Here is a 26201-nt window from a genome sequence, read left to right as displayed (position 1 = left end):
ATACAATGTTACTTTTAAATGTTAGATAATACAATTGATGATAATATTTGTTTAATTACCAATATCAAACCTTTACAGATACTTTTATCCCTGATATATATGTCATGTAATCATAAATACACCCTTTTCTTGTGATATTTTTAAGAGGAGAAAGATGAAGATAACACTATCGTATGATTGTGTACGAGTGTTTCTGAAGACGTATAAACCAATCAAATTTAAAATAAGATTCCAATAGCAGTAATTCTAGCCTCCAAGAAGGGGTAATCTTCAATAATCAACAGAAATTCGAAAAAAAGTACAAGAGAAAAACAGAGAAGAACAGAGACAGAAGTAACTATCCAATCCAGTCCTCATCGTCGTATCTCCCCTAAACGTTCAAGGTAAAAGATTAATAGAGTAGCACTGTGTTAATTAATGACTTGAAACCGTGTCGCGCTTGATTCTTGCTGACTATGAACACAATATAGTGCTTACGACGATTACTTGGCTTTCTTCTCCCTGTTATTTAGTTGAGACAAGCAATTTCAGAAGTTATACCCACAAGAGATAGAATAAATATTAATTTTAAAATATTAAGATCTGCCATAAAGTTTAAGTACATAAAAATTAGAAGATTAAAACGAACCTTAAGAAAATCCTTAAAAAAATCCAGTACACAAAGCAACGACATACAAATTGAGGATAACAGGAATCATAAAAAAAATATAAAAAGGTACGCTGTTAACAAACATAAAAAACTAATAGAAAAGTTTAAATATCCGACAATAGAGGAAATGCAGGAACGAAAAAAATCGCTAATTTTGAATAAAACACAGGTTACAATATTTGAAGAAATACGCGAAATATTAGAAGACGGACTCGATTTCAACGGCCCTAACAAATGGGAAGTAATACACATGCTCTCTAATCTAGATCGCATACTCAACGGCATGCCTGAAACAGAATCGAACTCTTTTCAGATAAATTTTAGTAATAAGATAAAGAAATATGGGTTAATGTTACCCTAGGATCCAAAATGGCGGCCGGGGAAATTTTTCCCTACCGCGCCGACTACCACAGGGAAAAAATTTTTCCCTTGAATCAAGATGGCCGGGTTTCAGGCCGCCATCTTGAATTTCTCTGCAGACTCCGCAGATTTTAACCGAAATAAAAGAAATTAAAAAAACAGAAAAAGTAGTTTTTTACTCACTTTTCGATGGCGATTGCCTACTACTTCCTATACTTTGAGACGCAGCAATAGCCGAGGTCGTCGCAGTACATTCCCGACAAAGATAGTGCCATATAAACGAAAGAATGCTACCTCAGATAATGTTGCCAAATTTACTTTTAAATGTTCCTTCAAAGGCAGAAGTCTTCGTCCGGCACTTACTACATCGCAGGAAACAGCTTTCTCTATTACTCCGATAGTATAATTTGCATACAGAATCACAATAAATGCAAACGGACTCGGTCAGCTGTATGCCTAATTTCACAGCAAATTTAAATGCGTTATCGATAAGGGGAGGCAATGCAAGCTCCAAAAAGTCGTCTTCCATCAACTTGTAGAAATCACGGGAAGTGCATCTCGACCAAAATTCGTCGTTGCAACTCAATTCCACAAAACCGCTCATTACGGAACAATTGGCAATAAACTAAACGAGGGGATGTTGGGACACAAAAGGAAAAAAACACGTTTTTTCCTTAATTTCTAATTACTAGTTTCTCTAACTTTTAGAATTAAATTGTAATAAACGAAATAACAATACTTAGTAAAACTGGAAAAATTAATAATATTAGATATTCACCAATAGCAATTTGTGTGTAAATGAAATATCGTTACAAACAATACACAGCAATTAATCCAATATACGCAATTCGATGCAACACAGCAGTAAACGATTCCAACTGGAAATTAGTCGATTTGCATAAAATTGCCCAGAAATGAACAGAAATCTCGTCGCAGATCATGTATTTGAATATTCGTTTGTAACACCCCTACGAATTTCCCGCTGATTTTACTCTAGCAAGACGTCACGAAAATGCTCCCTCTACCGTCGCTAATTTACACACTACCGTCACCGTTTCTAGGTTACAGGATACTCGGCAACGTCGAACGCAGGGTAGAAACCGAACGGGGAAAAATTCCCACGTCGTCAACGATTCGACTCTAGGGAAAAATTTTTTCCCTGTGGTAGTCTCCGAAGTAGGGAAAAATTTCCCCGGCCGCCATTTTGGATCCTAAGGTAACATTAACCGAAATATGTGACAAGAAGTAAAGGGAAGACAGTTATAATAGACAAAAGTTATTTACAATATAGAACCAAAATACATAAATTATATAATTTTTTAAATAATAATAATTTGGATATAATTAAAGCTGATAAATCTAAACAAATAATTATAGTAACCAAGGAATGGACTAAAATTAAAAAATTTGAAATAGTAGGAAATTTAGAGAATTGCCAATAGATCCGAAAAAAAGTCATTTTTTTGGAATTAAAGAAAAGAGTTACACTGTTACAAAAGCCAGAAGAATTAGATGATAAACAAAAATGGTTCATACTCAGTGAGGATAATGAACGCACGCCTAAACTGAATATCCAATTAATAACTCCCAAGATTGGTGAGAAAGTCAGGCCAATTGTAGATTTTAGGAATTCCACATTGTATAACCTAGAAAAATTTCTTAAACATAAACTGAGCCAATATCAAAATTCGTATTACTCCGTTAAAAACACCGATGAACTGTTGCATAAACTGAAAAAACTTAACATTGTGGAAACATATAAAATCGCCAGCTTAGATATAGTGGACATGTACCCGTCGATAACATGGGATATAATCGAAAATAAACTCACGCAACTTAACATGAAAAAAGAAAAAAATAGATTTAATAGAATTTTGTCACCGTAGTAACTATTTTCAAATAAATGATAAATACTACACACAAGTCGAAGGTATCAGCATGGAGTCTGTTATAGGACCTAAATTGGCCGAGCTGATAATGATAGACATTGATAAACTGATTGATAATATAAACGAAATAAAATTTTACAGGAGATACGTCGTCGACATCTTGATTATATATAATGAAACACAAGTAAAGATAGAGGAAATAATTAAGTTTGTAAATAATATAAGCGAAACTATACAATTTAAAGTGGAAGAAGAATATAACACAGAGCACAAGTTGAGGTATTTAGATATTACGATAAAACGAAGAGAAAATGAACTCGAGTTTGAAGTTTATAAATAACCGTGCGCAATAAATACAACCATAAAATACAGCTCAAATATCCCTTTACATATAAAAAGGAATATTTTTACCATGGAATACAAAAAAATCAGAAACAGAAGAAGTAAAATAATTAAAACGCAAAAAATATATTGGAGCTAAAGAACAAATTCATCTTAGATGGCTATCCGAGACTATTACTTGTCGCATGGGAGAGAGAGCTTAACAATCCGGGTATCACTATAAGTAAAAAAGAAAATTTAAAACTCCAATACGTTACGTTCCTATACATTAAAGGGCTATACGAAGAAATGAATAAAGAAACACAAAAAATTAATATCAAATTAGCACCCAAGTACGACAAGCTATCGGCCAGAATCAAAGCTAGGCAAACTGTTAAAGAAGGAGCACAACCAATAGAAGAAATGCGAAATATAGTTTACCAAATCCCATGTACAGTACATGCAGTACCAAAAAAGTTTATATAGATGAAACAAAGAGACAAATGAAAATAAGACTCAAAGAGCACGTAGCAGATCTCAAATATCGTAGAATTAAATCAGCGTTCCTCGAGCATTGCACGATAAACAGTTGTAACATTGATCAAAATAACATAAAAATTTTACATAAAGAACCTAAAGCATATAATAGGAAGTTTAAAGAAAGTGTCGAAATTTTTAAGAGTCAGAACAGCATTAATAAATATCCAGGCGTTAAGATAAATGGAAATTGGTTAAAAATATTATAGAACATATTAAAAGAATTAATATACACTAAAATCTTCATTCATGGTTGCAAAAATCCAACTCCGCATCAGTTAACCTCGGACACGAAAGAATATGCTAATGAGCACGACAGTTGAAGTGCCGCGAAGCAACAGTCTGATTTTAGTCGAAGTTTTAAAGTTAAAAGTTTTTAAAACCAACGTTCTTAACATTAGTAGTAAAGTGCCATTGCCTGAAACATTGGTAAAGTATCATCGTCTAAATATTTAGTTGATTGAAGAGGGGCATATTAGGCCCGAAACGAGCTACATACGCACGTAATGCTTGTCTCAACTAAATAACAGGGAGAAGAAAAGCCAAGTGATCGTCGTAAGCAGTATGTTGTGTTCATAGTCAACAAGAGTAGCACTGTTTATTTACTTTCCGGTACCATTTTATACACGTGCACCATTATTCTCGACTAGGCAGCCAGACAGTTCAATTAATGTTAACTCGATTAAATTTAAAAATTAAAAAAATTAAACAATCAGGCAAATTTACGATACAAAAATTAATTAAATTACTATTGCAGCATCACGTTGGGTTACGTCAATATCGTTCTGGGAAAGCGTTAGTGATGGTCAAAGTGTCATTTACAAATAACAATAACAACGTACTACTATTATTTACACAAGGATTTGACGATGGAACAAGATAGCACTCTTTGTAGCCATCCAAAGGCGCCCATAAATATTTTTTAAATACTGAGAGGAAGAAAAGCCTGAGAACAAAGGTACACTCCATTGTGTAACTTTGTTCTGTACCCGAAATCTGTGAAAAGGGATAAGTTATACGAATGATCTTTTAATTTCTTGGAATGTTTAACTCTACAGAATTGTTAATTCGGAAGTTGATAAATGAGATATCATTTAATACAGACAATAAAGCCAAAGGTGAGAATAACGACACGTTGCGCTATCTCTTATCATATCTTATTTACAGATATTATTGTTTTTTCCTAATTTTTTGTTATATGCTAAAAACTTTTGGAAAGTGTAAATTGTCATAAGGAGTAAACACGTATACTAAATTTCAATTAGATTGGAAATTGCGAAGTTGTTGAAAATTGAATTTCTTTATCTGGACAGACACTAAGACACAAAAAAAGCATAATAAGAAATTACTTACTTCATATAATTTCATAAATTAAATTATTATAACGTGTAAAATTAGTTCAAAAAAGACAGGAGTTTAAGATTGTTTTATAAATTGCCATTATTATACATATAATAAAATTTCCGACCAATTTCCCTTTCTGTTCTTCTATAACATGCAGAGACTAAACTAGAATACTAGAATAATTAGCAACGATTTGCTTGACTTTCCCAGCAACTTAAAATTGTTTTTTGTGCCATCTGTTATGTGTTTTTTTAAATTTGTTTTCTATTACTAATTATTATAAAATGGCAGAAGGCTTAATTTTGAAGCTAGAGATGAATTGTATTTAAAAAATTTGTAAATGAATCCCCAAATACACAAACCTGGATGCATAATTTCAGAAATTTTCAATAAAAAATACAGGAAGTATTAAGTCTTTGACATTGTATAGCAGAATATTTCTCCTGTGTCGTGTGTAGCACACAAACATCCATTTATTTATTAAAATCCCCGAATATTTTGCATTTGTAGATGTTTCAAAATGTCCTAAACCCAAAAGTGTAAAAATCTGAAGAATCATTTTTTGCTGGATCCCTTTCAAAAGTAAAAATTGTAGACCTGTAAATTCCCTCTTTTTCCCTGTCTGCCTGTATTTACTTAAACTCGAGAAAGGAGATAGTTAGATTATACTGGAGACAATACCTGGAAACTGTGGAAATAGCAGACCCCGATAAACGATACATAAGCTTCCAATGCAAGTCGTATTATTTTAATTCAAATATTTTCTCTCGAAAGGTGTTAGATAGATGACCGACAAGACTCTATTGTTAAAGGAAAAGTATGATAAACAAAGGCAAGCCACTACTAATTTGAGTTGGAGAGCATATATTGGAAATTTAAAAATTATTATAAATGTGATTAAAAATTGCAGTCTGGCATTGTGAAGATGTAACAATAATAATTGCACGTTAATTCTGTTATTTTTACGTGTATTAGTTTGTTTTCATTCTTTTCGATAAATCGGGGAGGAAAAGGACTTTTAAATATAGGGTATATGTATAAAGCACAAATAGTTAAATACAACCAATACCTAAAAGCCGAATGTGATGATCTGATCAAAGTAATAATAAAGCATGATATAGGTAGGGATTCAATAATAAAGGAAGCTCAGCAGATAGAAGGTGGATTACATTTAGCACGAGGAATTAGAAATACAGATAAAGAAATTAAAATATCGATAGTAAAGTGGCATAATGATTTATGGAGCAAACAGTTACATGATCAATTTTCTTAAAAAGTATTAGATCAGGGCAATATAGATAGAGAGCGTGCGTTTGAGTGGATTAAAAACAACAAATAGCCCCAAGTATTGAATCATTAATATTTGCTATACAGGACTAAGCTGTTTTAACACGACCCTATCAACGTGACATACTAGTTGCAAAGATAATAGAGGGCTGTCCTTCATCCTAGCAAAGGACTTAGCCCTGAGTTTGAAACGGAAAGAAGAGGGAGGAGTTAGGGGATTAGATGGAAGAGGAAATAAAGAAAGATAGGAAAGTTGGAAAAAAAAAGCAACCTTGAGGCTCCCATGAAACTTATGGGCGCCTGCGTCTCCGAATGCAAAATACCAAGGGTACAGTAATATTAGTGTTTTACAAAATAACAAAAATACAATTGTAGAGTAATTGTGGAAGAACTTATTCCCCTTTCGCAAACAAAACATATTTACAATATTCACAATATGAAACCCAGCTTGGGTTTTTGAGAGATCACTCAGTCGCGGGTTCCAACAATTGGACTTACAATGGGGCAGTTTGGGGACAGTCGACCAAACAATTGATGTGAGTGATAACTGTACTTGACACACTTGTTTATAGCAGAATTTCTAGTATTATTTATTTATTTTTTTTATTATTTATTTTTTTTTGTTTTATTGGGCAGACTACGTGGGGCGGGTTTCTTTCAGTCGCTGTCCTCAGTTGTTGAGTTTGTGCTATGTTCTTCTCCTTCCTCGTCTTCGCTTGTATTTTGTTCGGTTTCACGAGTATTATCCTGTGTCCGAATCTTCTGTCGATGATATGGCCGTATGAGAGTTTCTGTGTCTCGAATGTATTGTTCGAGTGCTCTAAACAAGGTTTTTTTATTCACAATTTCTGTTTCCTTTGGAGGCCAGTTGAATCCTGCATATAGGCACTTCATTTGGAATTGTTCCCCTTCTTTCTCGTATTTTTTGCATTCGTATAAGTAGTGGTACACGTTGTCTTCTTTATCCTCGTCTGTTTCGCAGTACATATTGTCAATTTTCCGAAATCGGAAGAGATAAGAACCAAAGTTCCCGTGTTGTGTAAGGCACTGAGTTATTCCAAAGGATGGGTTGAAGTGCTTGTTTTTAATTCTCTCCGTGATGTTTAGGAAAAATTTGTAGCACTGTCTACCCGTTTGTGAGTGTGTCCACTCCTCTTGCCAAAGACTGGTCGTGATGGTTTGAATTTTCCGTTTTATTTCTTTGTGCGGGAGCCTTTTGTAACCAGTTTCTGTGTCTAATGTTGTAGCCCGTTTGGCCAGTTTATCGGCCAATTCGTTATATTCATTACCTCGGTGGGCTCGAATCCAATTGAAGTTAATCTTTTGGTGTTCGTTCAAAAGATCCGCTAGGTTAATTAGTTCGTTTGCCAGTTTGGAGTTTCTTCGTTTTTGTTCTAGTATATGTAGAGTTGCCTTACTATCCGTGTATAACGTAATCGGATTCTTGTACTGGTTTTTATTTTGTTGTATGTATTTAAGGGCCTTGAATATGGCAAACATCTCAGCTTGCATAATTGTGCAGTGCCTCTCGAGCCGGATTGATGCTTGGTATCTGGTTTTGTTATTATTATCTTTTATTATTATTCTGATTGCCGAGACTTATCTCGTATGTTTCGATTTGTGCTGGATTCACTATCGCTTTCGTTTTCTCAACTTCCTCTGTATCGTAGTTGATGATATTGTCAATCAGTTGTTTTTCATTGGGGAGAGCGCCATTTTTGATTTGGTTTTGTTTTTCTTCCTCTGATAATTTCATTAGATTGCTTGTTTTGAGATTCCATTCCCAGATTAATTCTTTTGCCTTCCAGTGAATTGGTTTGATATTTGCCAAGATTAATAGGGCATCTGTTGGGGCGGTTCTGTAAGCTCTGCAACATCTGATGGCTGCTCTCCTTTGTATGGCTAGAAGGCGACGTTTGTTATGAATTTTCTCTATTGCTTCCCCCCACACTTGGACGCCGTATAAAATCGCCGGCTCGATCGCCCCCTTGTAGATGAGCTTCGTGCTTTTGGTATTCATCCCCCATGTGTTTCTATTTAGGTGTTCTAACCAGTTGGCTCTCTCGATTGTTTTTTTGTAGGTCTCTTCTATATGGGTCTTCCAGCTCAACGCCCTATCGAAGTAAATTCCCAAATAGTTGATATTTTGAACATTCTTGATGTTGTTGTTTCCTATTTTTATGCTAATTGACTTTTCTAATTGTGTTCTCTCATTTTTCCGTGTGCAGACAATGGCTTCACTTTTGTGATGGTTAATAGGTTGTTTGTTACGTTGACTCCATTCGTTAATTTTGTCTAATATTTTGTTCGCTTCCTCTTTGAGCCTGTCGCAGTTTTGGTGTGCCACCATAACCAGCAGGTCATCCGCAAATGCCTGAATTCGTGTGTTATCAGTGTCAGGGTTTTCGTCCAATAATGTATCAAAAGCAAGGTTCCAGAGGCCTGGTCCGGCTCTGGAGTCCTGTGGGCAACCTCTTTCGATTTGTCTAGTGATGCTAAAGCTTTTGTTATGGTAATCTGCTCGACGGTCATCTAGGTAGTCTTGTATTATGGCCTTTATATTTTGTGGGCATTGCGTTTCGTTAAGTCTTTTGAAAATTGAAGGCCACCAGAGGTTGTCAAACGCCTTCTTGAAATCGATTTTTATTAGTAGTGCGTGTTGGCCTTTCCCCCATGCCCTGAGAACGAATTCTTTTACTTTTGTTGCAGCTTGTATTGTTGAATTTCCTTGTCTAAAGCCATATTGGTTTTTGTTTATGTGTCCATTTTTATAGAGGTGCCAGTTTATTCTTTTAATTAAGAGCCCGTCAAGAATTTTCCCCATCACCGGTAGTAGGCTGATGGGGCGATAGTCGTCTGGTTTATTGGGGTTTTCAGTTTTCGGAATCAATTTTATGTTTGCCTGTTTCCATTTTGTGGGAAAAACTCCCAACCTGAGGCATTCATTAAATAAATGTACCATTGCAATAGGAATTAAACACATTTTAATTAATAACAAATATTAAATCCTGATACTTAATACATTTAATAAAACAACGATTCCTCTGTAACATGTAAGCCAATTACCATTTAACATTATATTTCGATTTACCATGGTTGGCTGACTTATCAAGAACCAATACTTCATATAAATGGTAACGATCTATTGGAAAATGTCATCTTTATTATATAAAATAAGGGTGGAGATCAATTGCTATCTGACATTTTCTTCTGTGTACAAAATAAATAAATAAAATATCTATTTTAAATTTTAGTTGGAAGAGGTAATTCGTCCTTCGAGAAAATATATTTAATTTTCAATGCTGAATGTGTACTTCGAGCTTAAAAACATTTACGCACTAAAAACAACCGGAAATATTAATAACAATTTTTCTGTTATAATAAATATAAATTTTACAATTGTTGAAACCAGAGTTGCGGAATAGGTAGACTTAAGCCGGATGCACACATGCGGCGCGGCAAGGAAATGCGGTGACGCAAACGCGTCTTCGCCGCGCGGCAGCACGACCACACAAGCGGCAATCCGTTTACATTTCGGCGCATGCGTTCAGTATTCAAGATGGCGAACGATATCGACACTCTGCTATCCACGTGTTTACAAATTTTGTTTTGTACGGCTCGTTTTATTTAGCTAGAAGATTTCGTCGAAGATTCGAATGAATATTTTGGATTAGAGATATCGTATTGGCAAGAATCTTGCCGAGATATTTTGTTGGATCGATAAAGAACTGATGTACAAAATAGGCATATTCTTCGATTAAGATCTCTCGATAAAGAATACTATTTGGAGTAAGATTCGGTTGTTTTGTTCTTTGAATTAAATAATAAATGATTACTGTATCTGTGTAGAATTTGTGTTAAATTTATTATTCTTTCCTCTTCATTCTGATGTTAGTTATCTCGGTTAACCACGTCAAACTTTCCGCCATTAAAACACCACGTGATTGTATTTTCCCACGTGACTGCCAGACGAAATGTTATTGGCTGATAGAAACGCGTTTTGGCGGCGGTTGCCGCGAAAGATAGAATTCGACCAACTTTCGCGGCATGAGAAAGCGGCACGAAATAGACCTCTGCGGCGAGAAAAAGTGACGTCATTCTGCCGCTTTTCCTTGCCGCGCCGCATGTGTGCATCCGGCTTTATACACGACTCTGTCTAGGGAGGAATTGTTAACACTTATCCTGCTAGAAGTAGACCCGAAAATTATGACGTCATCACGTGACCTCAGAATATGAGCTTCAATAAATATAGTTCTAATAAAGATAGAACGTACAAACTTTTTTATTCCAAACCTAAAATACTCCTCTACGTAATGACATAGTCAATATATATATATTCGATAATTTTTACTTTTCCGGCTGTTATATATAACAGAAAAGTGTAGCGATCGGTCAGTTACATAACATTGAAGAAAAAGATTCACCGTTTTCAGAACGTTTAATTATTTCCATCTTTGTCTCGATTGTATGAAGTTTATGAGCCCTTAACTTTTTTTTTCTTTGTTCGAATCAACACTGCAGTTTCTCCGTTTCTCACTCATGATTATCAATTTATAAGGACGAAATATTTAAAAATAAACAAATAAATTGGCAAAACACACAACACGTTGCCGAACGCCCTAACTCATGAATGAAACTGTTTTGAACTCTTGCTCGGAACAACACAGTAATGATTAGGATTCCGAGAAGTCCGCTATTGTAGGAAGTAATGTGTGTCCGAGAACGTAGAGAGAGCTACCGCGCTTCGTAGTGTATGAGTGTTCTGCATGGAAGCAAATTTTTTTTTTATCCATAAAAACATTAAACAAGTTGAATTTTTAAAAATGTGCGAAATAGAGAATTGTGCGAAAGTAGAATGTGCGAAAGTCGTGGGTCGCCTGTACTCTATTATATAAAAGGTGATCTGTAATTTTTCATTGAAATGCCGGTAAATTCAGAATATCAGTTTATATAATATTTTGCATTTTATAAATCATCTGTTATATAAGTGCGAATTATTTAGTTTAAATAACGCAAAGTGTATATGAAAATAACCGATTGACACGTAATTATGCCCTTAGAAAGATATATAAGATATAACATCCAATGGAATGAGAATCTCGATATAACTAGATATTATAGCTACTAATCCTAATTTAAAGTCACTTTTCTAAAGGAATACGTAAGTAGAAAGGTTTGACTTGTGTTAATATTAATTATTTATTACAATTATATGTGGGATTATTTAACATGTATTATTTTATATTTCACAAAGGGTGTTGAACAGAAAGCGGGTGTAGTTTTAGTCGAAATATGTTCCTTATGACTGAAAGAGATTCTTATTTAGAAAAATCTGTATGATCATGAAGTAAAAATTTAACATACTTGTATTTTTAAATTGATAGCCCAAAATGAGTGAAATGACGATAAAGGATTCGATATTTGAGAAAGAGAAAGAAGAATTTCCTTGGGACAAAAATGCCTTGAAATCTTTCAAAAATCTTATCAGTAAGTAGAGTTTTTTTTTCATTGATAGAATACACGTTTTAATATTAGTATATCAACAGCTCGTAGTTTAAGTTTGCGAAAAGCTTAGGTCATAAGTTTAGATCTAAACTATTCTATCCGTAACGGTCACGTTACTAGGGATTTCCTATAGTCATTTATCTTTTTACACATTGTTAAAAAAAGGAAGGAACTTTCTACGCTCCTTCATTTCACTCCAATGTCTTATTCACTGATCTAACCAAAAGTCTTCAATCTGAACATACGATAGGACATTTTTGTTGACTGTGGGAGTCCAGGCTGGAGAAAAAGTTATCGATATTCAATTTAATCCTACGTGAAAAAAATTAATGATGTAAACCATTTATCCTCTATGTTCTCTTCGAAATAACTGTTAGTATGCTTGACTACTTATACAATGTCTTTTAATAGAACTTATTAAACTGTTGTAGTTTGCGTTAAGCAAACAGAGGAGATCTTTGTCAAAAGTCAACACAAAATATCTTGTATTTTGCTTACACACTGTGTTTCGGACGTGAAGGCCGTTCTTCAGCAGGTTTGAAATATTCTATCACGATTCCTAAAAGTTGTTTTTATTTTTTTTTTTAAACAACATCAGTATTCTATCCGACAATGATATTTAAGATAAAATTACTTACTGGTCTTTTATTGTCTACAATTAATACGACACTAACACAGACGTAAAGTATCACTAAAAAATCGTAACATAAGGTTTTTTAAAATATTCTCGTATAAAAAGATAAAATCTCTTAAATAATTGAAGATTTTACAAAGGTGTCTTTACACGCTGATCTAGGTTGACTATTATATTGTTACTTCTTTATTTAATTACATTTTCCAATGTTATTACTTTTTATAATACTTTTCTACATGTTACGCTCTCGTTATTCATGATACTGTATTCAAGGATTGGTGAATTTCTCTTCCTATAGTAGCAATGTACAGTATAAGCATCATGTTTGTGACATCTTTTTTCAAAAATATGTGAAAACGTAACATTAATTTAAAGAATATTTTGAAAATAATTTGATATGTTTTATACACAGCCAAATTATGAAAACATAATGAACTAATATCTATATTCTTGATTCCTATCAGGAGACCAACGCATTACATGTCTCATGGATGACGTTTTCCTTCTCGGATTTCTACGTGCTACGGAATTTGATTTGCCAAGTTCTCTTCAGTTGCTTAAGAATTATTATAACACGAGAGTAAATTATCCGCAATACATTAAAAATCTTCTTCCTTCCAAAATGGAAGATGTTTTGAACATGAATATTTTTCAATTTTTACCAAAACTTGATCAGAACGGAAGCTATATTTGCTTTTTCCGATATGGTAAGTAGGAATTTTCCTTCCTTTTATTTTTTTCAGAATTACAGAAAAATATATAAAATGTTAAATATATATATATATATTACTAGCGGGTGGGCCCGGCGTTGTCAGGCAAAATTAATGATAGTGAAGATTAAGATTATTACATTATAGTCAACCTTACCCGTTTTCACAGAATGCAAGAATTGAGATCCCCTGTTTTCAGACTAATTAGAGAATGTTTAGATGGGTCTAGAAAGGTTTCGATGGGTTCGATTTCCCGCAAAAAGGAAAAAAACTGCATCTGCGTCTTGCACGTCGCTTTCTCTTAACAACGTTGTTACGTAACACTTCCATTGTTATTTAACATTTCCATTTTACTTGACACTTCCATTGTTACATAACACTTTTATTGTTGATGGAAGCGTTAAGACTTAATCCTGTCCCTCTCTCCCGTGGGGAGGAATTTCGAAAAATCCCTTCTTAGTGTGCGTTCTCGTGACGTACCCTAACTTTGTACCAAATTTCAACTTTTAACTCCTAACCGTTTGGGCTCTGCTCTGATTATTATTATCAACTCGTCTTGATTATACATATAAATTTAACATTTTAATTGTCAATAACCATACAATTAACCGTGATTCGTTTACGGAGCTAACGCCAAATGTTTTCGATTGGAGGGTCATATTGCTTATAAGCCGTAGGCAGGCAGAATACAATTTATTTGTATATTTCATATATACAAATAGAAGCCTATTTCTATCGTTATTTCAGAAACACAATTGTCTCGAGGAGTGTTGGGCACGAATGACTGAAGCGGTAAATAAATAAAAAATACGATTAAAAATTGCAGCCAAGCATTGTGATGATGTCAAGAATAAATAATTGCTCGTTCATTTAACTAGTGTCACAACGTGTTAAATCTATTAACTAATTGTCATATTCTCTTTGTCTCTGGGTCTAAAATTTGACTCATATAAAATGCACTAAATTCTTCGAGTTTTCACAACCATAAGTAAGTAGCCAGCATGAATTCGTAAAGCTAATTGGCCTGCAATTTAAAAAATTGTAGGTATTAATTCCCACCGTTGGTCGTCCGTTTGATTGTCTGTTTGTCTCTCTAAAATCATGAGAACGGAGTTACATAGACGAACGACGACGAGATCAGATATGGAAACGTAAGTGGCAGGAGACCCTAATTACTTATACATGCGAACCAGATGTCATGTTATTTCAATTTCATCATTTTTCCTGTGAAAGGTGTCAGATAGATGACCGGTACGACTTTTTTTTAGAGAAAAAATATGATATACACTGGCGTTTGTGGTGAAAAGTATGCATTTTAAATAAAATAAATTAAAATTATAATTGAAAATCGCACACCGGCATTGTGATCATGTCACAATAAATAATTGCTCGTTTTACTCGTATACTTTTTATAAGATTTTCTTTCGAAACCCCTTTTTCATTCATAAGTCATTCAGCGATTCCTAATTACATATCATTTATAAAAATATATTTAAGATGCGGATGACATCATGGTCAGGCAGGTAACATAATGCGGACACCATTAGTAATTAATTACACTTTATTCATAACAAATAAAATATGAAGTTAAAACAAAACCATTGTGTATATACAATGTGAATATTATACTTAAAATAATAATAATAAAAATAATGAAAGGACAGAAATAATCCTTTCAAATAATTCTGTGGCATCTCTTAAATAATGACTGAAGTCTTCGGCATTATAGGCCACGGCACATGATCGAAAAATTTGTGATTTTCGATTTTTCTTTCTGTGAGACGTTCTTCAGGATTCTGAAATGAACAACAATAACAATAATTAATTATACTTGTTCCAACTTCTCTATTCAATTATCATACTTTCGTCTTTTTAAACTATATCAGAGAAATTGCAATGAAACAAACAAGTAAGGCGTGATACGTCGATAACTTTTTAAATTTCTTATCAATGATTAAAATGTAATTAAGTCAGTTACTGAAAATTGAAATTCAATGTACAATTAACGTAATTAACTAATAGTGAAGTGATTCAGTTAAAAATCTAAAAATGCTTTAAAAATCATTTGTCTCATAAAACCAACAATTGCATTTCACATTAAGTATAAAACATGTAAGATTGTCCGGTTTAAGGTAATATAAAACGTGTAATATATAGAAATAAAACAACACGAGATATAAGAAATATTAAAAAATGCATAATAAACTTTCGAAAAATCCCTTCTTAGATTACAAAGCGATTGTTACAAGTGGAGTTGACGTATCCTTTAGAACTACCGCATCCTGCGGTAGTTCTAAAGGATACGTCAACTCCACTTGTTCAGCAACTGCAATGACATTTTCGTATTAATCCTCGTTTCCTGTATTAACGACTTCTGAATTGATACTTACTTTGTACTTTTTCGGTTACCGGCAATGACAGGAAATCTTCAATGGTCGTAATTTCTTCCAGGTAAATGTTCATTGGAGTTTTTCCAACCAAAATTTCGTATAATACAACTCCAAACGCCCACCAATCGCAGTAAGCGTCTGTAAACCATATATTGATTTCACCAATAAAAGAAAGCCATTAAAAATAAATAACATTTCTTACCGTATTCCTTCTGTTGAAGAATTTCTGGGCATAAATACAGTGGTGCCTCGTATAACGTACGCCGCGAATAACGGACGCTGCGAACAACGGACTTTCTGTTTGGCCGTTACGTGACTCGAGCAAAGGACTGGCTGCGAACAACGGACTTTCCCGCATAATTGGTGACTGCTCCATGGGTGCGTTCTTTAATAGCGGTCGCTCTGCGTCTCCGCTACTACGGGAGTGCGCTGCTGTTTGTAGGCATTTAGGAACGATGGTGAAAGAAAGAAAGATAGCGGCGCCCGCGCTATCAATAGTATCGTGATGGAAGAATCTATAATTCTAAAATATGAACTTTAAAAGGCAAAAGAAGGGGCCCAATTGTAAAATTTAACCATAAAATGGATTATTTGTTGAAAGAGCATTCAAATTGTTGAATATCCTCGAAAAAAATTCGTAAAGACATTTACATCACTGCGTGCGCTAACTCGCGCTTTCGCAATTTCTAAATTCTCATTCATAAAACCACATAATGGACCCGGAAACGAAACTATCTGAGCCATGGAGGACGCCATGTTGCTTTCCACAATAAACTACTGCTACAAGCGGCCGTTTTTGCCGTTCGACGGCGCGCACTCCCACCGGAATTTAGGAACGCGTTCCGCAGGAGTTTTTAAACGGATGTCGCTCGCGAAGAGTTACGCGGAGGCATAAAAGAACGCACCCCAAGTTCATTTTTTTAATGATACAGTACGGTTATTTTATGCTGCGGAACGAATTAGATGTTTTAACATGTGTTTCTATGGGAAAATGCGTTTCGTATAACGGACGTTTCACTTAACGGACGTGCACCTGGAACGGATTAAGTATGTTATATGAGGCACCACTGTAAAACAGAGTGCCACAGAACTCTTTTGGACGGCGTTCGAACTGAAAAAAAGTAATAAATAAAATCGTCACGTCATAAGAAAAGTACAGTTGAAAAACAGTAAGAGATGTACAGTAGTTACTGTGCACAGGCCAAAGTCAATCAAACGGGCTTTGTTATTTTTATCAATTATGATGTTGTTAGAGCTTATATCTCTGTGAATAATTTCTATCGGAGAAAGTAAAATAATTTGTCACACAGTGTATATATACATAAGGAACTTTATACGTATGAATATATTTAGATAAAGCACCTTTATCGTGAATATAAATGATGGCCGAAGCAAGTTGTGCACCGATCGTCTTAGCTTGGGTTTCCGATAATGTTATAAAGATTAAATAAAAGATATAATATAAAATAAAGTAGTACATTGTTGGATTCTACCAATTCCTATACAGACATTGTATTGTTTTTTTTATAGAAATAATACCGAAAACAAGGCTCAATGCTGACCTGCTTTAGGAAAATCCGTTGTTTTTTGATGGCTTTGACAGCGATTGTTACGTCGGATTTTTTAGACCGACCCAAATAGACTGTGCCAAAAGTTCCGTTACCAATTTCTTGGAATTCGTACTTCTCTTTTGTATTGTTTAAACGTTCAAGTTTAAATTGAAAATCGTCCAATTTTCTTGGCTTTGTTCATCTGCAATGGTGAATCTCTTTTGTAAGCGGAGAAACACTCATTGGCAGGGAAATCATTAAATTTCTACGAAAAGTCAAAATAATAATATTTGTTATTCTTAATACATGTTTCAAAATCGAGTGAAGACTTATTAATTGACTTCTAATTAAAAAATTTATTTGTAAGTTCATAAATGAAATTGAATAACTTACATTATTAATCCAATAATTCTGATTTTGCTGACTGTCAGGTTCAGCGCCATCACTTCTATCATAACTGAATTGATGAAATTTTAAATAATTATCAAACAAATGTCATTCGTAAATATTACTTTTGATTAAATTTACCTCTTTTTCTTCATTTTTTCACTCGAAAATAGCAAACGAAACTTTTCTTCACTTCGCTTCAACAATTGAAACTATTCGAAATTGTTACATCGAGAACATTGTTGAAAATTTTCGCCTTTTTTTGAAAAATTACTTTAAAATTAATGTCGTTTTTTTTCGATTTATATGAAATTTTGTAATACATGTAATTGTGTCTAATAAAAATTTAATATCAAAGATAAACCATTGTCAATTCTGAATTGTTAGCAATAAAAACAAACGGTGAGAATGAGAATGCCATTACAGTTGCTGTAAAACTGGAAGTGTCACATCTTTTACAAGTATCGAATAATGCAAAAATGTTAATGAATAATAGAAAACAAATTTAATTCATTATCAATCCAATTTAGTACATATATTCATTACACTTCAATACTTGTTTTGTACTTATTGTAAATTTATCCTGCTTCTAATTTAACATTAAAATTTAATAAGGAGTTTCTTAACTTTCTCGTTTACATTTTTATGATATTTTATTCAACATATTTTATTCAAAATATTATAGATAATTAATTCTTATAAAATGTCGGAAAAACTTACTTTTTTAGGATAAAGATGAGTTTTATAAGAGAGAAAAAAGTGTAAATGCCGATAAGGATGAAAATCTTCGTTAGGTTTGACCCTTCTGGAGATATGACACGCAACATTTTTATCTCCTCGACCCTCAAATGATTTGTTGACGGAAGTTTTTTCAGAGTTTTCTAGAAAAATCTATTTACTTATTATAAACGTGAAGAAAGTTTAAAAAATACTCCACGTGAACAGCTAGCCATATGAAAATAGAACACCACAAACATCCAGTATTAGAAGACAGTATCGAAACCGTAGTACATGTAACAGCAAATCTCTGCTGTAATTCTGTATATTTGCAGTGTTTAACTTTAAAGTAACATGTGGACATAAGAATTTTCTATAAGTGCTATACTAATTACTGTATTTTTCGATAAAAGTATTTGATTGTTAATGTTAAGTGTTTCCGGTTGGACTTATTTGTTTTTCTGTATTTTTAAGCTGCAATATATAAAAAGAAATTGCTGACCTATAAAATTTTGCTATTGTCCGACGGTTTGCCTGTCTGTTCATCCTCCATCTGTAGAACGGTATGAGATAAATGAAAAGCAAAACAAGATTTGGAAAGCGACGGGATATGAAGCCCAGGGTTAACTATATAGAAACTCCCGCTTTGAAAAATTATTGGCATTGAACGTTATTTCAATTTAATAATTTTTCTTGAAACGTATTAGATAGATGACCGGCACGACTCCATTGCTAGCAGGAAATTATGATGTACAAAGACAACGCACTACTAATTTGAGGTAGAGTGCAGCATATACGTTAACGCACAAGTCAGCCATTCTAGTGTTTCTGGATTGAATTTCAAGCAAATCCAAGTCCTTTTAAGTTAACATTTTGTTTTATATTTCTCACTAGTTGATTGATTCATTTCAGATCTGATCGGCATGGTAATTGCATACAAGAAATTCCCTGTTTGTAATCAAACCCTGAAATGAATTGTAAAAAATTCAGTAACGAGTGGCTTAACTTTCCCGACAAAATTAAAAATTTTGGTGACGCCATCTGTTATAATTTTATATTGTTAATTATTATAAAATAGCAAATAGCTTAATTTTGAGAATAGAGAAGTGCTTTTTTAAAAAATTGTAAATGTTAGTAACCTATGAAATCGTCATTTAAAGTATAACCCTACTCAAGGTAAGACATGCGAATCCCCCTTTATCACCCTACCCTATCGACCTTTAACCACCAAAATTTAATAGTATCAAAACGCACACATTCCTGCAAACTTTCAGAAATTTTTGACAGAAAGAACAATTTTTGACAGAGTGGACAAAATATGACCCCACATTCACACCCTAATATCGAAAGCCCTCCGTAATTTTTTTTTTATTATTTTTTTTCAAGGACCCAAGTCCAAAAATATAAAAATGTTGGGGGTGATTCATTTTGTGACTTAATCGCCGTACTTTCCTTCTGTTAAAAAGAACCAGAAAGTAAGGTGCTGCACAAAAGTATAGAACCGCTGAAAAAATTGGTCTGTTAAGGTTAGAACATGAACTGATAGATACAAATAGATTTTTGAAACGTAATTCAGCACCTAACTTATTGAAACATAATTTTAGGAAACTAATTTGTGACTGACTGCGGAATAGCTAGGGTGTCAATAAGTGTAGAAACTCCATCTCACTTGCAAGTTTGAAGAACGAAAGTGTTTTTTTTTTTTTTTTCATCATGCCTCATGGTACCCATTTAACGGACTTTAAGAAATAACAAATTGTAGCTTTGAGAAGCACTGGTTTAAGTCATCGGGCAGTAGCAAACAGCATCAAGTGTTTGAAAAAGGTCATTCAACATCATTTGTCAAATCCTGCAAATTATGGACCAAAGCGTAGAAGTGGATGTCCTTCAATGCTTACTCTGCAAGACCGCAGTTGCAGTTTCTTATTAAACAGTGTCCACTCCTAAAATTTGGGACAATTTAAGTATTCGAGTACATCACTAAACCGTTAAAAGGTTTCACACAGCAACAACAACATTATTCGGTCTCGAATGAGAAGTGCCCCTGCTCTTAAACCCGAGCAGAAAGCTGCCTGACTCAATTTTGCTAGGAAAAACACGGCTACTCAATGGAATAAGGCAATTTTTTTCTTTCCTTTGACCTATCGTGCTAACACAAGAAATAACAATTTTTTTTCGTATAGATTATCTTTTCAGAAGAAAAAAACTTTAATTTGGATGGGCCAGATGGTTTAGCGTTCTACTGGAATGATTTACAAGAAAGCCCAAGTACTTTTCTTAAAGGAACTTCGGCGGTGGGTGTTGGAAGTGTTATGGTTTGGATGCTATTTCTGCATTGATAAACTTGGACTTGGCATTTGTCACCTGTCGACATGATGCCTTGGTGCGAACACCCTCGACCGTTTCAATCTCGACTGAAACGACGTTCAATCGCGATTGACTGGAGAGAGTTCTTGAAACTAGATCCAGTCATAAGAGAGATCCCACAATCCCACGCGCATGAGAAAATACAACATGGCTACAGAACACGTGTCGGGCTATCGGCAAAGAAATAAAAAAGATGTTTGGAGAGACGATGACATCTGTCTATTATTAGATATATGGCAAGATAAAGTATTTATTTCTAATCAAAACTTCCATTTTGTGTGTTGGTGTTTGTGACTTACCGAGTAGTTATGCCAGTTTTATCATCGCTTACAATAGCCGGGTTATTCTCAAGCGAATTACCTGTGCGAACGGCACGACGTTTGAATAGCGACAGTCACAATCCAGATTGTAGGTAAATCGAGATCGAAGTTAGTCGAGGATTGTGTGCGAACGTAGTATTATGGTTTGGATGCTATTTCTGCATTGATAAACTTGGACTTGGCATTTGTCACCTGTCGAATGAACAGTGCCAACTATCAGCAAGTTCTGAAGAACAAAATTGCTGCCATAAACACATAGATTCAGAAGAATTCCTGTTATTTTTTAACACGAAAATGCATATCCATGTATCACAAGACACGAAACTGGTTTGAAAATAAACGGATTGTCCAGTTCATTCTCTTGATTGCAACTCTATAGAAGACTTTGGGGGTCTCGGTTGACGGAATTTATGAACAAAATCATCAGTATATCGACGCTGAACACTTAATACAAGCAATTGTCACTGCTTGAAACTCCCTTTAGGCATCGAGCATATAAAATCTTGTTGATAGCATGCCAAAGTGCATTATCGATTTTATCAGTAAATAAAGTGCGGAAATAAACTAATAAATTAATATATTTTGTAGTATATAATTCTTTTTGCATTTATTTACTAGTCGATCCTATACTTTTGTGGTGCTCAAAATCAGTTTTATAATTTCTGAAGTTTCCTGAATATAGGAAACTATGAGTTCTAATAAATCCTAAATAATATAAGATAGGTAGAGATAGGTAAGATACGTGTAACCCCTAACCTCCGTATAATAAATTTACAGCGGTTCTATACTTTTGTGAAGCACCATATAAAAGGTGGGTATATAAATTATTAGTAAACTGTTGTACGGGAAATTTTATTATTCATTACAACTTTATGAAATGATTCATCGTATATTTGTTAATTTCTAAACATTTTGGAATTTTTTTTTTCATTTGTTCGATTACAAGTCAAGTTGTAATTAAAAAAAACACTGTTGTAGTTTCTTACTTTAATTTTTTACTACAAAAATTATTAGGTTAATTAATTAATTTTTTGTACATTATATTATTGATAATATTAGTGTAGAATTATTTTTAAAACTAATTTCTTTCACAGCCAATTGGGATACGTCTGTTGCAAATGGAATTGATGTAATACGTCATATACTGCTTATCTGGGACCTTCAATTAAATTTACATCGAACTCAAGAAAAGAAAATCACTTGTATCGTAGACGGCGAGGGATTATCTCTGTCACATTTCCAAAATTTTACGCCAAGAGTCATGAGTGCTTTCGCCACAATTGCTCTTGTGAGTAGCGCTTTGTGTTGTGAAACTTATATACGTTAAGTTTAATGAATTGAGTATACGAAATGGCGTGAATTTTTGGCCACTTTCTGATGCTTGTATTTGCAAATTACGTTGTCGTTGAGTGAATGCACAGAGCAGGGACATTAATCACTGCTGTAGAAGAAAAAATTAAGGTAGCATGTTAAAATAACGATGTCGCACTGCTGTGTAGGTAATATGGTCATGGCAGCCATCACTCTATGTAATGTGATAATTTTTGTTTTTCTTTGCCTTTTTCTTGTTCTGTTCCTTATAGTTTTACACCAAGATTTATAAATTATAGAGAGAAAACACATCAACTTTAGTTTGAATTTAAATGAATAATCTAAGAAAATGTAGAACTGTTATTTACAAGGTGACTGGCGTTGTAACTGAAAGTATCGTACAAGCCTGTTACTTCAATAAACATGATTAAATTAATATAAGTAGACTATATTTATTTTGTGATCCGATGTCATCTTATCCAGGTGATAGAACGGTATTATATGCCCTAGTCTAGAGTTTATGCCTACTTATGCTTTCATTCTTTCGTATCTACTTACGCTTTCATTCTTTCGTTCGTAATGGGTTACAGGAGGTCTCCAAAAAACATATATAGCACAGGCATATGCAATAAATTTATGTAAATGTGGGAAACGCCGGGAGGTAGGACGGAGTCGTACCTCCTTTCTCTTGGCGAATAGGTCGGCAAGACCTACCCCACTGTCAAGGATGGCTAAATTTATCGTAATTTCCCGTTTTATCGGGATCGGTAATTAATTGTCAGGTCGAGTGGAGGAAGTGTGGGGTCGTCGATAAGAAAACGGCAATAACCGCAGTAACAGGACAACACAGATAAGATTTATTTAGACGGTAAACAGATACAAAATGCTCTAACGCGTTCCGTTTCTAACCGCGAGAGAGAGAGTTTACAAATTTAGGGGGGATCATACCTCGTCCTAGGATTAGTTGTAGGATTAGCTGTAATCGTAGGATTAATCTTCTCAGTTCTCTGGTCGTGGAGGTAAGCAGGAGGATCGGTCGGCGGCTCGTCGTCGACGGGCTTCGGTGACTTCGTGTCTCGGCCCTCGCTTATCGGGACGGATCCTACGGATCGGGTGTCTTGTGCGGACCTTCAGCGACCTCGTTCTCGGCGTTCTCCCCCCCCTTTTATACTCCCGGTCTCATCCGCTGCGATCACCAATCGCGACGGAGGGGATGAGTCCAGTTCCTTGACTCAGAGGTTAGATCCGGGGAGGAGGGAAGTGAGTTTGCCGGCGGAAGACTGCACATCCTTTGAATCTTGATCGCTATCTCCCGAGGGGTTTGAACAATCAAATGTAAAACGGACTGGTCGGTTTTACCCGGTCGTCACATAAATAAACGTATTTATTTATCGGTGTGTGAAACTGTAGGAAAATAAAATCAAGCAACGAGTTGCTTAGCTTTTCGCGACAACATTTGTGGCACCATCTGTTATATTTTATTAAAATTTTTGTTAACTATTATAAAATAGCAAAAAGCTTAATTTTGAGGATAGGGTTGGGCTTTATAAAAATTTGTAAATGCCAATAGATGTTTAAAGAAGTGTTTACGAGCATTTATTTTATTGTGACATCCTCACAATGCAGGGCTGCAATTTTGTTTTTAATTTAAGTTAAATGTTTTTCACCTGAAATTTGTAGTGTCTTACCCCGGTATATCACACATTCCTATTAAAAATGGAGTTGTGCTGGTCATCTATGTAACTCTTTCAGTTGAATATTTTTGAATTAAAATAGCCTAATCGTATATGGTTAATGGAGGCCTTATGCCCTGAGCTTTGTAAAGTTTACAGAAGGAGTTTGTAAAAAGCATAGGTGGCTATTGAAATATCCGGTCTCGACTTTCATCTAATTCCTTTCTTGATGTTATGGAAAGACAGACAAACAGACGGACGACAGTGGGAATTTATAATTCTACAATTTTTTTTTTTTCAAATTGCAGCTCAATTAGATGAATAAATGATGTAAAGTATAATACAGAAATGTGCGCTTTGTTTTCAGGATGTACAACAAAAATGCATTATATAAGATAATTATATCAGTAATATAAGGAAGAGTAAAGATTCTGAACCACATTTACTTACAGAAATATATCCTTTATATGAACTTTAAATTTCAATAACATCAGCTATTGCCTGTTAATTACAAAAACCTTCCTAAGCAGTTCATCAAATTTTTCTTGATAACCATTTCCGCTTTTTATCCTTATTTACACATTTCATCCTCAATTCCAGCTCTGTTATATATAACTGAGAATAAGAATGGAAATCGGTCAAAAACAAGACCCCTAACACTTTTACATTTTTCACTCGGGAGATTTGAAACGTCGAAATATGTAAAAAAAAAAAAAAAAAATTCCTGGACTTTTTCTGTATATATGATGCTTATGTATGTGTTTGAGGGTTGCACTATTTTGTTCACTCTACTTGAAGCTTAATAACTCTTGTGCTTTTTGTCAAAAATTTGTGAAATTTTGCAGGATTCTTTGTCAGAGGGATTTTTGAAATTAAATTTTGGCGATGAAAGATCGACAAGATGGAGAGATAAAGGAGGTCGTGTGTCATATATCGAGTATCGTCGGATCTAAAGACGATTTTACACGTTATTAGCGTTTACAATATTTTACAAAACCTATCCGTAGCCTCAAAATCAAGCATTTTGGCCATTTTATGGTAATTAAAATTACAAAAAGTTGTTGTTTAATAAACTATCCCGACAGCATTTAAAACCGTGTGTGAGGCAACAAATGGTGCCCCACACACGGTTTTAAATACTGCCGGGAAAGTTAAGTTACTCGTTTCTAGATTTTTTGTGTGTTTTCCGTAAAGCATTTATAAATTTATATATGTGGATTTTTGATTATTTGGAAAAGATCTCTGAATATCTATTAGACACCAAATAACAATATTTTCATAAGAATTTTGATTGGCAACGTAATAAATGCTTAAAATTGGCAGACATACTTAAAATAATTGCCCATCTCTGATATAGAGTATTTCTTTGTTGGAGTTCATTAATTATGCAGGGAAATTATTCTGATTTGAAGTTAAACATTTGTATTAATGTCTTAAGTATTATACTGTATTAGTTATTATAAGGCTTATCTGAATTTCTGTTATGCCTTCGTTTACATGGCTTTTCATAGTCTGAAAAAATAATTAAACGTATTTAATAATAAAGAAATTGTGTTGAGAACAATAACTATTGTTAACATTTTAAATATTTTATTAATCATTTCTATATTTTTTTCAAACAGACAGATTCTTATCCATTACGATTTAAAGAAATACATTACGTGAACATGAATGTCATATTCAAAGCAATGTTAAGTGTTATCATTCCACTTCTACCAAAAGAAACCAAGAAAACGGTGAGCATTTTCAATTTCGTTCTTAATATATGAATGTGTGATTAATATTGTACTTTCATTAATTTGAATTAAGGCTCTCTATTATTTTAGTTTGCTTTAATTGTTCATAAAAGCTCAGTAATTTCATTTTTGCCTGTGAGCATTATTCCCAATTTCTTATATGCAATGTAAATTTCAGATCCATTTACATTCTGATATCAAAACTTTGGCCGATTTCATCAGTCCAGATTGTCTGCCTTCACAGGTTGGTGGAAATTTGCCACCATTCGACCCGGTTGAAGCTAATAAAATGCTTAAATCTAATGAAGAATTATTCCGAAGGAACGAAGAATACGTGGAATTATACGAGAAATCAATTAAAGATTACAATGAAGACACATCTTCACACAGTGATGTGAAGATTGACGAGTATATTAATAAGACGGAAGAAATATTTGAATACCATTTTAATAATCCCGAAGCTTTTATGGCTTGTATGAAAGAGAATTTCAAATTTGATATTGATAATTTTTAA

At 33.9% G+C, this 26201-nt stretch overlaps 2 protein-coding genes across 2 annotated transcripts; one reads left to right on the top strand and one right to left on the bottom strand.

Annotated features, from left to right (window-relative positions):
* The first annotated feature begins 145 nt into the window (after positions 1–145).
* LOC136987946 (alpha-tocopherol transfer protein-like) lies at positions 146–26201 on the top strand. The gene is made up of 6 exons (XM_067285713.1): positions 146–383; positions 11772–11874; positions 12991–13233; positions 22062–22255; positions 25574–25687; positions 25866–26201. The coding sequence occupies exons 2-6, from the start codon at positions 11778–11780 to the stop codon at positions 26199–26201; spliced, it is 984 nt and encodes a 327-aa protein (XP_067141814.1). The 5' UTR covers positions 146–383; positions 11772–11777.
* LOC136987947 (uncharacterized) lies at positions 7045–7899 on the bottom strand. Its single transcript, XM_067285715.1, has one exon. It carries the CDS (start codon positions 7897–7899, stop codon positions 7045–7047), a length of 855 nt encoding a protein of 284 aa, XP_067141816.1.

This window comes from Centruroides vittatus, unplaced genomic scaffold (genome assembly GCF_030686945.1).
Source record: "Centruroides vittatus isolate TY-2023 unplaced genomic scaffold, ASM3068694v2 scaffold_2931, whole genome shotgun sequence".
In the NCBI taxonomy this organism is placed as follows: domain Eukaryota; kingdom Metazoa; phylum Arthropoda; class Arachnida; order Scorpiones; family Buthidae; genus Centruroides; species Centruroides vittatus.
Note: the sequence above shows the minus strand (reverse complement) of the source record. Positions and strands in the feature narration are given on the sequence as shown.